We start from the raw sequence: 13,051 nt of genomic DNA, 5'->3' as shown, positions 1-13,051 counted from the left end.
CGATTTTAAACATTGTATGTGCCTAATAGAGAAAAGCACCCCCACATGCCTGTCCACCAAGCAGGCACTATTGAGGTCCTGCTGGAGCTTCCTGTCGAGCCTTGTTTGTTTTTAAAGTGTATCAGTGTTTGTTTGCATGTATGTTTATGTGCCACATGTATGCCTGTTGCTGTGGAAGTCAGAAGAAGATCTCTAGAGCTGGAGTTACACCTTTCATGTGGGTGCTGGGACCTGAGACAGCAGCAAGTGCTCTTAATACCGAGCTTTTCTCCAGTAAAAGCTTGTTGTTTTGATGTGCTGGGTATGGACAGGGCCTTATGGTGCTGGACAAGTACTGGACCACTGACCCACACCTCCAGTCTTCCTGTCTTTTCATTTGTTTTTGCTACTTTTTGTTTAATACCTGGGTAGGATTGAAATTGAGATTATGTTCTCACCCAATTTTCAATGTTTTTTTTTTTTCTTCAGAATTTGTTTCAAATTTATAGTAACATCCGGGCAGTCTGCTAATTTGACATTTTTCCTGCCAGAAATGCTAAGCTGTGAACATCTTTGGAATGAAACTCTTTGTAGGGTTTAGGTTGACTCCAGCAGAGCAGACTTTGAGATGACTTTCCAAGCCAATTGATATACAGTCTTGTACTTGACAGTGATAAACTGCCTACAGAGGCATCTACCAGACTAGCTGTGTAGTGGGCTGGACCATCTGACCACCTAGGTTTGTGTAAGTAGTGTACGTATACTTTGTTGTCTCACAGTGAAGTCCATCCTCGGACTGTATCATTAACTGAATATAAAATGTTGTGAGATTCTGAATATACATTTACTACCTATAAAAAGGTATTTCTGGCCATGTGTTAAGTACTTGGGAGGCTGGGGACAGGAGGATTGAGTTTCAGGCCAGTTGGCCTACATGGATGTTTTACCAAAAAGGAATTTCTGAGCTCCTATATATATTAAGAAGTAGTTCTTAGCAGTTGTTATTGGGTTCTGTGGGAGGAGTCCCCTGTGAAGACCTGGGTCATATGACTCTCGACCCCTGTACTCAGTCGTGTGTCACACTCCTTCCTAAGTCCTTGTTCATTTCAGAAGCCATTGTTCTGCTCTTGGTTCAGATGTGCGTTGAGGGCATGCATGCTGTCTTAGTATTTATCCAAGTGATTGATTTATTTCAGGGTGCTAGGGGTCACTGAGCGACATCCTTAACCCAGCTACTGTTTCTTTCTTCTCAGAACTTGTATGACCTAGATGAAGACGATGACATTGCGGCACCTGTTCCTACTAAGCAGATGAAGTTTGCAGCCTCAGGCAGCCTTGTTCACCACATGGTATGGTGATTTTTTTTTCCTTTCCCTTGCTGCACTGTGCACATCAGATAAATAGATGGATGAGGTTGTGGACAATCAGGCCTCTCATTGATTTGGGCTGTAAGCTTTTTAGAGCTGTAGCTAGCCAGCTCCTTGTTTGGTTTTTTTTTTTTTTTTTTTTTTTTTTTTTTTTTTAATCCAAAATGTGTTTATTGGGAAGGTTCCCACTCATCTTCAATCAGGGGCTTTCAGTGCTGCTTCCTCCTGAAGGAGCATCCTTCTGTCAGCCTTGCTTTTCCACCTGTAGGCTGACAGAGGACAGTGGAGCAGCCAACACACAAGACTACCGTTTGTGCATGGCTAAAGACCGTGGTGATTTTATAGCATCCTGGGCATTTCACATCCATAAAGTAGGAATTGGGGCTCTGCACCAGGCGCTTTTTCTTGTGTTTCCTCTTCTCCTCCTCTGGAGAGGGATGAAGGAGATCCTTTGCGAGAGGCATGTTCTCGTAGGGAGGTCGTCACCACCGGAAAGCAGCTCCTTGGTTTTAAGCTGGAGTGCCAAGTGACATGAAGAGCTGCAGTCCCAGGAGCTGGTTTGAGTCACTTGAAGGGAATTGTGTCCTAGTCCATTTTCTGCTTCTGTAACAGTACAACAGCTGGGTAAACTGTAAGCAACGTAAGTTTACCAGGAAGTCAAGAAAATTAGGCTGCATCAGTAAGGGTACTGGTCAGACATCACGCAGAGAAGTGAGAAGCCAGTGTCTGGGAGCCTGAGGAAGGGCCTGCTGCAGAGACTCAGCTCTGGCCAGGATCCCAACTGTGATGCAGTCTCCTGGGTACTAATTAAGGTCTTAACAGTGGTTGTGAGGTTGAACCATGCCAGTTCATTTATTTACAAAGGGTAGAGGCCTTTCCAGTCATTAGACTGTTTGAGTCTGCCTTGCCTGTCTGTCTGCTGGCTGAGTCCATTGCTAACTCCAGTTGGAAAAGCAGTGCTTGATAGTAATTCATTTAAGATTTCTGCTCCTTCTCAGTGCCATGGGTTTGTTTTTACACTAAGGAAGCAGCACATAGAGGGTAGATGAGCCATTCAACATTACCCAGTTTCTAAATAAGACATGGAACTGTCGAGCTAGACACCATGGCTCCCTGGCTCCTGAGACACAGAAAGAGGCTTGAGAGTGCGGAGTCTGCCATGGGGAAGATGCTTCGGGCAGACTAGCAGAAGTCTGGTGAACTGACCCTGTGCATACTCTCTACTTCTCTCGCTATGGCATCCCTCCTTTCTTCCTGTTCAGTTGACAGCAAACCTTAAGTCAGTAAAACCACCTGCTGCTTTAGTTCGTTCATCTTTCTAGACGATTCTGATGGTCTGTGTATGCTAAGTTTCTACAGCCTGTTCTTATAGTCTGGGAGCTACAGAGGCTATGACTGTGCATGGTGCCTCTACATTACCAGGTCAGAGACCAAAAGCTAGGAGTTCTGTGTCTTCCTAAGAGTTCCTAGGGGCTGGAGAGATGGCTCAGAGGTTAAGAGCACTGGCTGCTCTTCAAGAGGTCCTGGGTTCAATTCCCAGCAGCCACATGGCAGCTTACATCCATCTGTACACCCAGTTCTAGGGGATCTGATAGAAGCAAACAAAACACCAATGCACAGAAAAGAAAAATTAATCATTAAAAAAAGAAATGAAAAGAGAGTTGAGTGTTCAGTCATCTGCCAGCTGATAATCCTTCCATCGCAGTAGAGGCTTTTGGAGGAATGAGCTTGACCTCAGGCTTCTGGCCTTCTGACCAGCTGTAAATGAGCCTGCGGCTGCTGAGTCTCAGGTCCCGTCCGTGACGATGACCATGTGGTACAAGTCAAGCAGGTTTATTTACCACAGGCTAATCGATTAGAGCCCTGGCCAGACCCTCAGCAGGTAGCACACAGGCCTTTTAAAGCAAAAAATCAAAAGCAGGAAAAAGGGCAGTAGGAACAACTTGGCCTTTAAGGTGACTGGCTATATCTATGTCAGCAAGGAATTGATTGATCCTGGTTAACTCCAGGTTTACCTGGGAAGGGTGGGTGGGTGGGGTCTGGGACAAGTTGTTTACTAACTAAGTAAGGCAGGGGGCAGGGGGTGAATGGAGGAGGGAAGGGTGGAATTACCTTGCTCCTTTCATGGCTCTTGAGTGAATTTCATGATCTATGGTTTTTTTGTTTCCCAACAAGGGTTCTGGTCACTGCATCATCTGTGCTTTTCTCTTGCTTTTCTCCTCCCTCGTGTGCATTTCTGGTACTAGCTGTCCTACTCTTTGTGCTTGGACTGAAGCTTTGGGGGTCTTGCATTAGCTTGTTTTTAGCTCTTCAGACAGAGGCCTCTGTCTCTGGTTTCTCAGACTCTTTTCTGCCTGTTTATGTAGACTGGACTGAGTAGTTCCAAGCTGTCCATGTCCAAGGCCCTCCCTCTCACAAAAGTGGTCCAGAATGATGCCTACACTGCTCCTGTTCTCCCAGCCTCTGTTCGAACCAAAGCCTTGACCAACATGTCCCGGACATTGGTGAACAAGGAGGAGCCTCCCAAAGAGCTGCCACCTGCTGAGGTAAGGTGAAAGGTACAGCTAAGTGTCAGCTTGTGTTGGGTGACAGTGTGCTATGTGTACCCTAGAGGGTCCTCAGAACGCTCTGTGACATAGATGTTACCGCCCCTTTCTGCAGTGAATAAACTGGTACCTTGGACTCTTTGTCTTTAGTGAGTTTGCTGGCCAGTGAGGACCCTTGTAGAGAAATCACACTATGTGGCATGACAGTCCCAGAAGAGAGTACTGAGAACCATGAGGAGATGGCCTCTCAGGAATTTAAACCTACTCCATTTGCTCTGACTGGGTCTAGAAGCATGGATAGCATTCCATGCAGAAGCTTGGGTTGAAGGGCCTGTATCCTCTAGGAAGGAGCAGAAGTCTCCTGGTCTCTACTGTCCAGGATTGCTGGTATGATGGATGAACTCTGGATGGGGTTTCTGCTGTGTCTTCCTGGTCAGTTGTCTGGAGTGAGTTTTGTGGGGGTGCATGGTACTTTCTGAAACCGTTCATGCTTGTCTCTGGCAGCCTGTGCTTAGCCCCTTGGAAGGTACCAAGATGACTGTGAATAATCTACACCCTCGAGTCACAGAGGAAGACATAGTTGTAAGTACCATCATGGGCCACCTGACTTAGTCACAGGCTGCTTCTGTGGGATGAGTTTCTAGGACCATGTCAGTTTCATGATTTGCTGTTGCTCAAAAGATGGTCGTGCTCAGGGTAGGGGTTTTAGTTTGGTTTGGTTTTGGTTTTGGTTTTTCGAGATAGTGTTTCTCTGTGTCACAGAACCCTGCTGTCCTGCACTCACTTTGTAGATCTGGCTGACCTTGAACTCTCAGAGATCCGCCTGCCTCACCACTCCTGGCTCAGGTTTAAGTTCTGATTTGCCATTCTCATACATCTTCACATGGTGTACCCTCTGTGGCCTCTGCCTCCCTTGTCACTGAGCTGTGGTGACTATGTATGAAGACAGCATGTACAGAGCACCCCTTTGAAGATGATTTCGGTTGAAACCGGGTCTGTAGCTCACACTTGTTGTTAATGCCACACAGCTTCCCAAAGGCTGTGGCAGGAAGCCAGCTAGGAGGGGCCACAGCCTGAGAGTAGAAGAAGGCAGCACCCATTGGCCATCTGTGTCTAATTTGCTAGGAGCCTCCTGATTTTAGTGCTCCTGGTCCCATGCCATGTCCTGGGAACCCCTCCCTCAGGCAACCTTGACTGTCAATCACCAGAGTAGACTAATACCAGTATCCATGGTTGCGGCAGTTTTCCCCCACGATGCGTTTGTCACTGCCTTTACCCGTTGGTTTTTGTGATTCTATATCAGAGCTCTCTGGAAGCCCTTTGATAAGCCCAGTTCTAACACGGAGCTCTCTGAAATTCCATAATTGTTATCACTGTTGAACTGCACAAGGAGAACTTGGTGCATGGCACTTTGTGGGAGGTCACTCGTACTGCAAGCGAAGAATCCCAGCAGACAAGGACCTACCCTGAAATCCCGGATGTGCTGCTGCAGTGCAGTTCTTGGGGAGTGTGAGCGACAAGTAGTCTGTATTTCCCTCCCAACCTCACTTGTCCTTTGCAGGAGCTTTTCTGTGTGTGTGGAGCTCTCAAACGGGCTCGACTGGTCCATCCTGGGGTAGCCGAAGTTGTCTTCGTGAAGAAAGATGATGCCATCACTGCTTATAAAAAGTACAACAACCGCTGTCTGGATGGTAGGTTGGGGGGTACTCCCCTCTGTGTTTTAAAGCAGTGAGCTTTTGGGGTAAACTATCCTCTGAGATTCGTACAAAGACATCTTGGGGAACTCATCCTCCTAGGGCTTCTGGGTAACAGGAAGAGGCAGCCATGTGCAGTCTCTGAGTAGAGCATCTCCGTGGATGAGTCTCTTAAAGGGTCTTGCTGGGAAAGCTGAGTGCCACAGCCTCTTCCTCTATGTGGGTGGGCTTGCTAGGACCCAGCGTTTTCAGAGGCCGGGAGTCTTGGCTTCTGGGGGAGATCTGCCAGTGAATACACTGCTTCCTATTTCTCTCTCAGGCTCCACAGTTGGGAGCTCTAGGCCATGCTCCTTTTCCGCTTGCTCGTTATGAATGTACTGAGGCCTGCTGAGGACCAGGGCTCTGTCCTAGAAGCAAGGAAGGAGAGAAAAGCAAAGATGGTTTGCATTTCCCTGTTGGCTAATGGTGTTGACCATTTTTTCATGTGCTTATCTGCTATGTTTGTACCTTCTAGAGAAATGTCAATTCTTTGCTCGGTCTATCATTGGATTCTTTTTTGTTTGTCTTTGATTTTTGAGACAGGGTTTCTCTGTGTAGCCCTGGCTCTCTCTGTGTGTAGACCAGGCTGGCCTCAAACTCAGGCCTCTGTCGTCCAATTTCTGGGATTAAAGGCATGTGCCACTGTCCAACTGGATTCTTGGTTCTTCATATACTCACAAGGCTAGAGTGACAGCACGTGGGTTAAGTGTAAGCGTAAGCACTCGGGCTGAGGCAACATGCTACCGTGATGCCATAGCTGTTGGTGCAGTAGCAAATGGATCGCTTTGTGGGCCACCCTTCCCTTTTTTTTTTTTTTTTTTTTTTTTTGATGGGGGTGGTTGTATTTGCACACAATAGGGTCTCCCTCTGTAGCTTAGCCTGGTGTCAAACTCAAAGCAGTACTCCAGTCTCAATCTCCCAAGGGCTGAGATTACAAGCATGCACCATTAGGGCAACTTAATTTTGTGGTACTTTTTTTTTCAGTGCTAGGGATCAAACCAAGGGCCTCACACATTCGAGGCAAACTCCGTCCCACTGAGCTACAGCTCTGACTCTACCTTTAACTAACAGCATTGACTAGACATGAAACTCTAACTCATGTGACAGCTCTGTCATCATAGCTGATCATGGAGCTCAGGCGTCAGCACTGTCTAAGACAGTCTAGCCTGAGTTGCGTAGTTTCAGGACAGCCTAGGCTATAAAATTAGAACTTGTCTTAAACAAACTCATTATATAGGGTTATTGGTTGGTCTGATTTTAGTGTTGTGTTTCAGGGCAATCGGCACGCCAGAGAGAGACAGGTAGCTGGTTAGTGGGGCAGCCAGAACACACACTTGTGATGCTTCTTACTGTGTCACATGACAGATGTCATAACCCTGAGCCAGCTCCAGGCAGAGCAGATTCACCAAAACATGGCGGAGACTTAGAATGAGCACACTGCTCCTGCATAAAGTAGCACTGCTAGCCTCTTTGATTTGGGGTGCTAAGAACCTTCAGTTTGGAGAGGGGAAGTGGGATAAACCCTGAAGACACTGTAATGCAGAGTGCAGCATGGTGGGCTGTGCCTGCATCAGCAGGGTGGATTTAGTCCAGCTGTACTGTTGCAGGAATCGGTGGCCTGCCCATGGACATTACTAGTACTCAGATTTTTGGTTTCTTGAATGAGTTCACTGTGTATTGAGTTGTTCTCTTTGTGGTTGCTCAAGGGTTTGCAGTGCACATTATAATTTATCTGCTTCAGAAACTGTTTCAAGTTAATACTGACCTTCCTTGGACACAGAAACGCTCTCCTGGGTAGCTCTGTTCCCCTGCACGTTGTGTCTCACAGCGGCAGTGCAGTCTCATAGCACCAGCTCCTTTATGGCAAAGGGCAGCCTTACATGACAAACCTTTTCCTACAGGTTCATAGCGTGCACATCTACTGTGTGCCCCGCAGACGTGTTAGTCCTTCCCCACCCCACAGTCATCCTCTCCATTGTAAAGCAAACTTCTAGCCTTTTTGCTTCCTGGTCTCCTTACTAAGGATCCCTCACACTCTTGGGTTTCCTTAGTGTCTACATGTGTTAGTGTGCTTTCTGTTGCTCTGATGAAATAAATACTTGAGGCTATATTCTTTTTACAGCAAAGAAACTTATTTTCAGAGGCAGCAGTAGCATTGGTTTAGCATAGATGAGGACTTCCTAACCAAGCCTGTTGTTCTCATCACATAGGATGCCATACTTAGTGATCACGTGTTTTACAAAGGATGAACAGTTTAAGCATGGAGTTGGGGAAGAGACACCTCAATCACCTTCCCACAGATCGAGTTTAGGGGTCTAATAGGTGAAAGATTCCGTGTGATCTAAGGTGAAAGTCAGACTTCACAGCTCCGTAGGATGCGTGTTCAGAAAATAACCATTGGCTGCACCCCCAGATCTGCTAGATAGCTTCTGTGTGTTCTGCACTAGGTACCCCATGCTGCCAGTAAACTTGGAATCTTGAGTCTCAATACTTAGATTTCTGAGCTGGGCCACTCTGCCTGGCTTCAGTGGTAGAACTTGACCCTTGGTCATGGAGTTGGTGATCTTTGTCCTCTGATGAGGAACAGGTCTCTTGATGGAGCCTTTTCATTTTTGGTTTTCAGGGCAACCTATGAAGTGCAACCTTCACATGAATGGAAATGTCATCACCTCAGACCAACCCATCCTGCTGTAAGTACTAAGGGCACAGGCTGGGATAGAGTCCTGGCTGTTTTACCCTGCAGTCACCTCTTTTCTGATGCTCAGTGGTTGGCCAGGATGCTTGAATTAGAACCAAGTGGTTTGTCTCAAACTGTCTCCAGGGTTTGATTACAGTGTCATATTGATTAATATGACAGTGTCCAGCACCTCTGAGGGAAGTGGAGAGCAAGCTCTCACATCCGCTTTGTATGACCGCCATCTTCATGGTAAAAAGTAACTGCACGTCCCTGGAATTGACTGTGTAATATGTGACTTTGTTTGACTACCCAGAAGAACATGCAGAGTTTCCAGATGTGAAACTGGAGCACTCTTCAGGCTGTAGCTAGGTTTGGTTTGGTTTGGTTTTTTTAACAGTAAATAAGAAAAGTAATAGTTCCCAGTAAGATACAGTCAGATAGAGGATGTGGAGAGCACTGTGCTGCATGCCTAGCTCCCAGCAGATGCTCAGGGGACCCAGCATCACCTGGGGAGAAACTGACAGGGATTGGGTTCTCTGTTCTCACAGCCGGTTGAGTGACAGCCCCTCAGTGAAGAAGGAGAGTGAGCTGCCACGGAGAGGCAATCCTACCTCTTCCAACCCACCTGCCGAAGTGGACCCCGACACCATTCTCAGAGCACTCTTCAAGTCCTCGGGGGCCTCTGTGACCACACAACCCACAGAATTCAAAATCAAACTTTGAGGAGGGGAAGCGAGACAGCCAGAAACAGGGCAGAGGAGGGCGGCTCTGTTTCCCAAGGCAAAGTTGAGACCAACGGGCCGTTGGACTGAAGCCCCCTGAACAAGGGACAAGGTACCAGGGAGAGCTTCCTCGCTGGACGGGACCCACCTTTCTGTGTTGTTCTACACCTTGCCCTTCTGTGCGTTACATTTCTGTAGTATGTTTCCTCTTTCCTCCATTCATCACCAAGGTAGGCTGTGTTTGTTGGTGTGCCTCCCCCTACCCTTGGCCCCTAGCTGATTGCTTCCCTAGAAATGGTGCACTGTTTCCCTGGGTGGCCTTCTTGGGGCCCCATGGGACACAGGGTGCAGGAGCTGTTGGAAAGACTGCTTTTTTTTAATGTTTTATTTTCAAGAGTTTTTTTTTTCTGTTGAAGTTTTCACACAAAATGGAATGAATAGGACCTGCTGCCATTCTGTGGGCATTAAGTCAGCTGGGGGCTGCATCAGGTCACTGACTATTGTGCTCTCAGCACTGTCATCTTAGGCCTGACTGCTGATGTGCAGGGCTCTATGACGGTCAGGAGGGTGGCTGTGTTGCCAGCTCTTGGCTGCCTGTGCTGTTTTGGGCAGTGTACAAGGCATCCCAGAGTTCATGGTCCCTTTTTAGTGTTGTGTCAAAGGCCCTGGCTCAGTTCTCTCCACTTCCATATAGGAGTGAGGAAGGGACCTGTACCTATTACTGTCTTGGTTCTCACCTGATAGGGCAACATCAAAGCCTGATTTGGGTGCAGGTGCCAGCTCCAAATTGGTTGAGCCTTTTGCCAGGTTCTACCCGCGCGGCAGCACAGAGGACTTGGGGGTGGGGGGGATGGGGGTGATTGGGGTGATTTGATTGAATCAGAGATGTTGGTTCTGGTTCTGCTTTTCGGTTTGGCTTTGGTTATCTACAGAACAGCAATCAGGGTTGCCCAAAGTGCAGCTACCACCAGGGCATTGTCTCTGCTAGTGTAAGTGACCCCAGTGATGAGCGGCCTGGGTAGAGACTGTTACTTTATACAGTCTGCTCCCACACCATCAGTGTGGAACTGTGGGACTTAGGCAGGTGCTGAGTGTCAGGTAGCCGCGTTCCAGAGCTGGTCAGTAGTCCCGTCAGTGGAAGAGAAGATGCTAAGCTGTCATAGGTGGAGCAGGATCCTAAGGGCACATATTACAGTAGTGTGTGCTGTAAAGGGACAAGTGGAGGAAGTAGAGGATGCTGAGGGACTGTGACCTATTCAAGGCTAGCCCAGTAAAGAGAACTTCAGCTCACTCTTACTTTCCTGAGTTAGATATGCCCAGCTGGTTTGAGTCAGAATCAGTCCTTCAGCTCTCAGGTTGCCCAGCAAAGGAATCCAGGAGTGACATCTGGGGTGTCCACTCCTAAAGAAGCCTCTTTCTCTTAAACCCGTCTAAATGGGTACAAACTTAATTCTTCTCAAAAACTGGAAGACATTCCTCTGTGTTTGCCCCTCCTGGCCCAAGAGAACACCCCTAGACATTAGAGTCTAACTTCTCTGCCACTGGGAACAGTTGGCATGCCTTTTGCTTTGTGTACAGAAGGGATGACTGAGGCCCTGCCTTGTTCACCTGCTCTTTTGAGTCAGGCATGTTATGATGACACACTTGAACCGAGTTATCCTCACCCTCCTGGCCGTGTGGTACTTTGGGGAGTGGGGTGTTTGCCCCTCCTGCATTTCAGAATGTCATCTTGGGAAACAGAAAAGAAGGTGGGCCAACCCTCATGTCCCCCACTCCCTTGCATTACTTCTTTGTGTCTCGTTCAGGAGAAAGGCATTGTGGGATGGAGGGGCTTGTTACTTTCCATTTCTCAATAAACATTTGTTATTCCTAACTTTGAGCTATAATGTCTTTTTTCATTGCTTTTATTATATTTATTGGGTATGTGTGCATTTCATGATCCATGTGTGGTGGTCAGGGGTCAACCTGAGGGAGCCCATTCTCTCCTTCCACTACATGGGTTCCGTGAAATTGAAACTGAAACTCAGTTTATCAGGCTTAAGAGTAAGCACCTTTACCTACTGAGCCATCATCTTGTTGGCTCTGGGCTGTTCTCCCACACACACCTCTACCCCGTGTATGTGTCTGTACATGTGTGTGCGTGTGTGTGTGTGTGTGTGTGTATGTGTGTGTGGCTGTATGTGTGTGTGTGTGTACATGCACAAGTATACAAGTGTGTGGGCATACTTAATGCCTGAAGAGAACATCAGATCCCCTGGAGAACTGGAGTTATAGTTGCCAGCTACCTTGTAGATGCTGGGAATCACACCCTGGTCCTTTGGAAGAACACCCAATGATCTTACCCACCAAATCATCATCTCTCCGGCCTCCAAGTAAATTCTTAACTGACCCTCTTAAGATCAAAGATTATGTATTTCCAGTATACAATGTCACAATGCACATTCTCCTTCCAAATGAGAGGAAAGTAATGGGGGAAGATTGGGCCAAAAGTAAGACCAAAACCCTGCAGTACAAACACCAAACCCTGTGGCTCCGTATGCCGTGCTGGAGACTTCAGTTTCCAAGAGTTTAGATAGCCCTGCCCCTTCAGCTTTGCTCTCTGCAACAACTCCCTGGCTGGTTCCACTTCTCACATGTAGTTTTCTTTCAAATATCCATGCATTTGGCATCTCTACCATCTTGGAGTCTTCTAATGCAACCCAGGCTTCACCATAACAGTTACACTGTAACAAACCGTGCCTCACTCCAGCTGTGTCACATACCACATGAATGACACCGATAGGTCTGTGATCCTGGCCCCTCCCAGCACAGTAGCAAGCTTCTGTATGGAAGCTGGTAAACTTCTAGGCGGTTGCTTTCTGCGAGCAGGAAATCTCTTTCCTAGCTGGGAGTGCTCTTGTGGGTGCAGAGCTGGAGGTATCTTTACCTACACCTCACAGTTAACAACCTCTTTCAGCACATGACTGGGCTGAAGCATAAGGCTTCTCAAGCTGTTCCTCCCCAAACACTATTCTATCCCCATCAACAAATAACTACTTTCTTGGTGCCATAGATCACCTATAAACTGTAAAGTATTCCTGTGAGTTTTTAAGTTCTCCAGAGCATGACACCAGCCCTTGTACCTACAAACCAGGCCTCACACCTACTTTTATGTCAACTTGACACAAGCTAGTTATCTGAAAGGAGGGAACCTCGACTGAGAGAATGTCTCTAAGTTCCAGCTGTAGGGCATCTTCTTAAGTGATTAACTGAGAGAAGGCCCAGCCCATTGTGGGTAAGGGTCTCCCTGGGCTGGTGGTCCTGGGTTCTGTAAGAAAGCTGGCTGAGCAAGCTACGAGGAGCAAGTCAGCAAGCAGCACCCCTCCATGACTTCTCCATCAGCTCCTGCCTCCAGGTTCCTGACCTGCTTGAGTTCCTACCCTCACTGCTTCTGATGAACTGTTATGTGAAACTGGAAATAAACTGGAAATAAAACCTTTCTTCCTCAAGTTGCTTTTAGTCGTGTTTCATCACAGCAATGGTAACCCTGATGAACACACAAGTATCCTGCTTCAGCCAGGAGGTGCCCAGCTGAAAAATTATTTGGACTCACTTCAATTTGTAAAAATTGAAACATCTGCCAAGTATAGGTGATGTGTGTGGTGTTGTCCACTGTTAATCTCAGCACTGGAAGAGGCAGACAGATTCTGTGTGAAACTGAGCCCAGCCTAGTGTACATAGCTAGCCTTGGGCCAGCTCAGGCTACTTTGTGAAATCCTGTCTAAAAGCACTTTTTCTTCTGGGAGAGAGCACATGCCATGAGGCATATGCCATGTAGTGCATGTGGAGGTCAAAGGATAACTTGCTGAAGACAGTTCTCTTCTTCCATGGATATAATTCAGGGTGTCAGGCTTGGGAGCAAGTTCTCTATGTTGGCCAAAGGCCTGGCAGCATGGCTCTTTGTTTACAGTCTAAAACCCAGGCTGGTCAGAACCTTGATCTCTCAAGTAAAGAGACTGACGTTCATGGCATCTCTCTCTGCTCAAAA

At 47.3% G+C, this 13,051-nt stretch overlaps 2 protein-coding genes across 3 annotated transcripts in view; one reads left to right on the top strand and one right to left on the bottom strand.

Moving 5' to 3' along the window:
* The window catches only part of Poldip3 (DNA polymerase delta interacting protein 3), a 31,548-nt gene extending 20,651 nt beyond the window's left edge, over positions 1-10,897 (top strand). The window contains exons 4-9 of one of the 2 annotated variants that reach the window (XM_028788728.1): positions 1,233-1,328; positions 3,713-3,892; positions 4,397-4,474; positions 5,454-5,583; positions 8,249-8,315; positions 8,851-10,897. In XM_028788728.1, coding sequence (XP_028644561.1) covers positions 1,233-1,328; positions 3,713-3,892; positions 4,397-4,474; positions 5,454-5,583; positions 8,249-8,315; positions 8,851-9,025 — 726 coding nt within the window. In that variant the 3' untranslated portion in view covers positions 9,026-10,897. The remainder of the gene's footprint in view (positions 1-1,232; positions 1,329-3,712; positions 3,893-4,396; positions 4,475-5,453; positions 5,584-8,248; positions 8,316-8,850) is intronic. The other variant, XM_028788729.1, reaches the window with a different exon arrangement.
* On the bottom strand, positions 1,504-1,839 carry LOC114639914 (40S ribosomal protein S27). The gene has a single exon (XM_028788730.1). It carries the CDS (start codon positions 1,808-1,810, stop codon positions 1,556-1,558), a length of 255 nt encoding a protein of 84 aa, XP_028644563.1. The 5' UTR covers positions 1,811-1,839; the 3' UTR covers positions 1,504-1,555.
* Positions 10,898-13,051: the final 2,154 nt, after the last annotated feature.

Source organism: Grammomys surdaster, unplaced genomic scaffold (assembly GCF_004785775.1).
Source record: "Grammomys surdaster isolate TR1022 unplaced genomic scaffold, NIH_TR_1.0 125767, whole genome shotgun sequence".
NCBI lineage: Eukaryota > Metazoa > Chordata > Mammalia > Rodentia > Muridae > Grammomys > Grammomys surdaster.
This window is presented reverse-complemented; position numbering and strand designations above follow the sequence as displayed.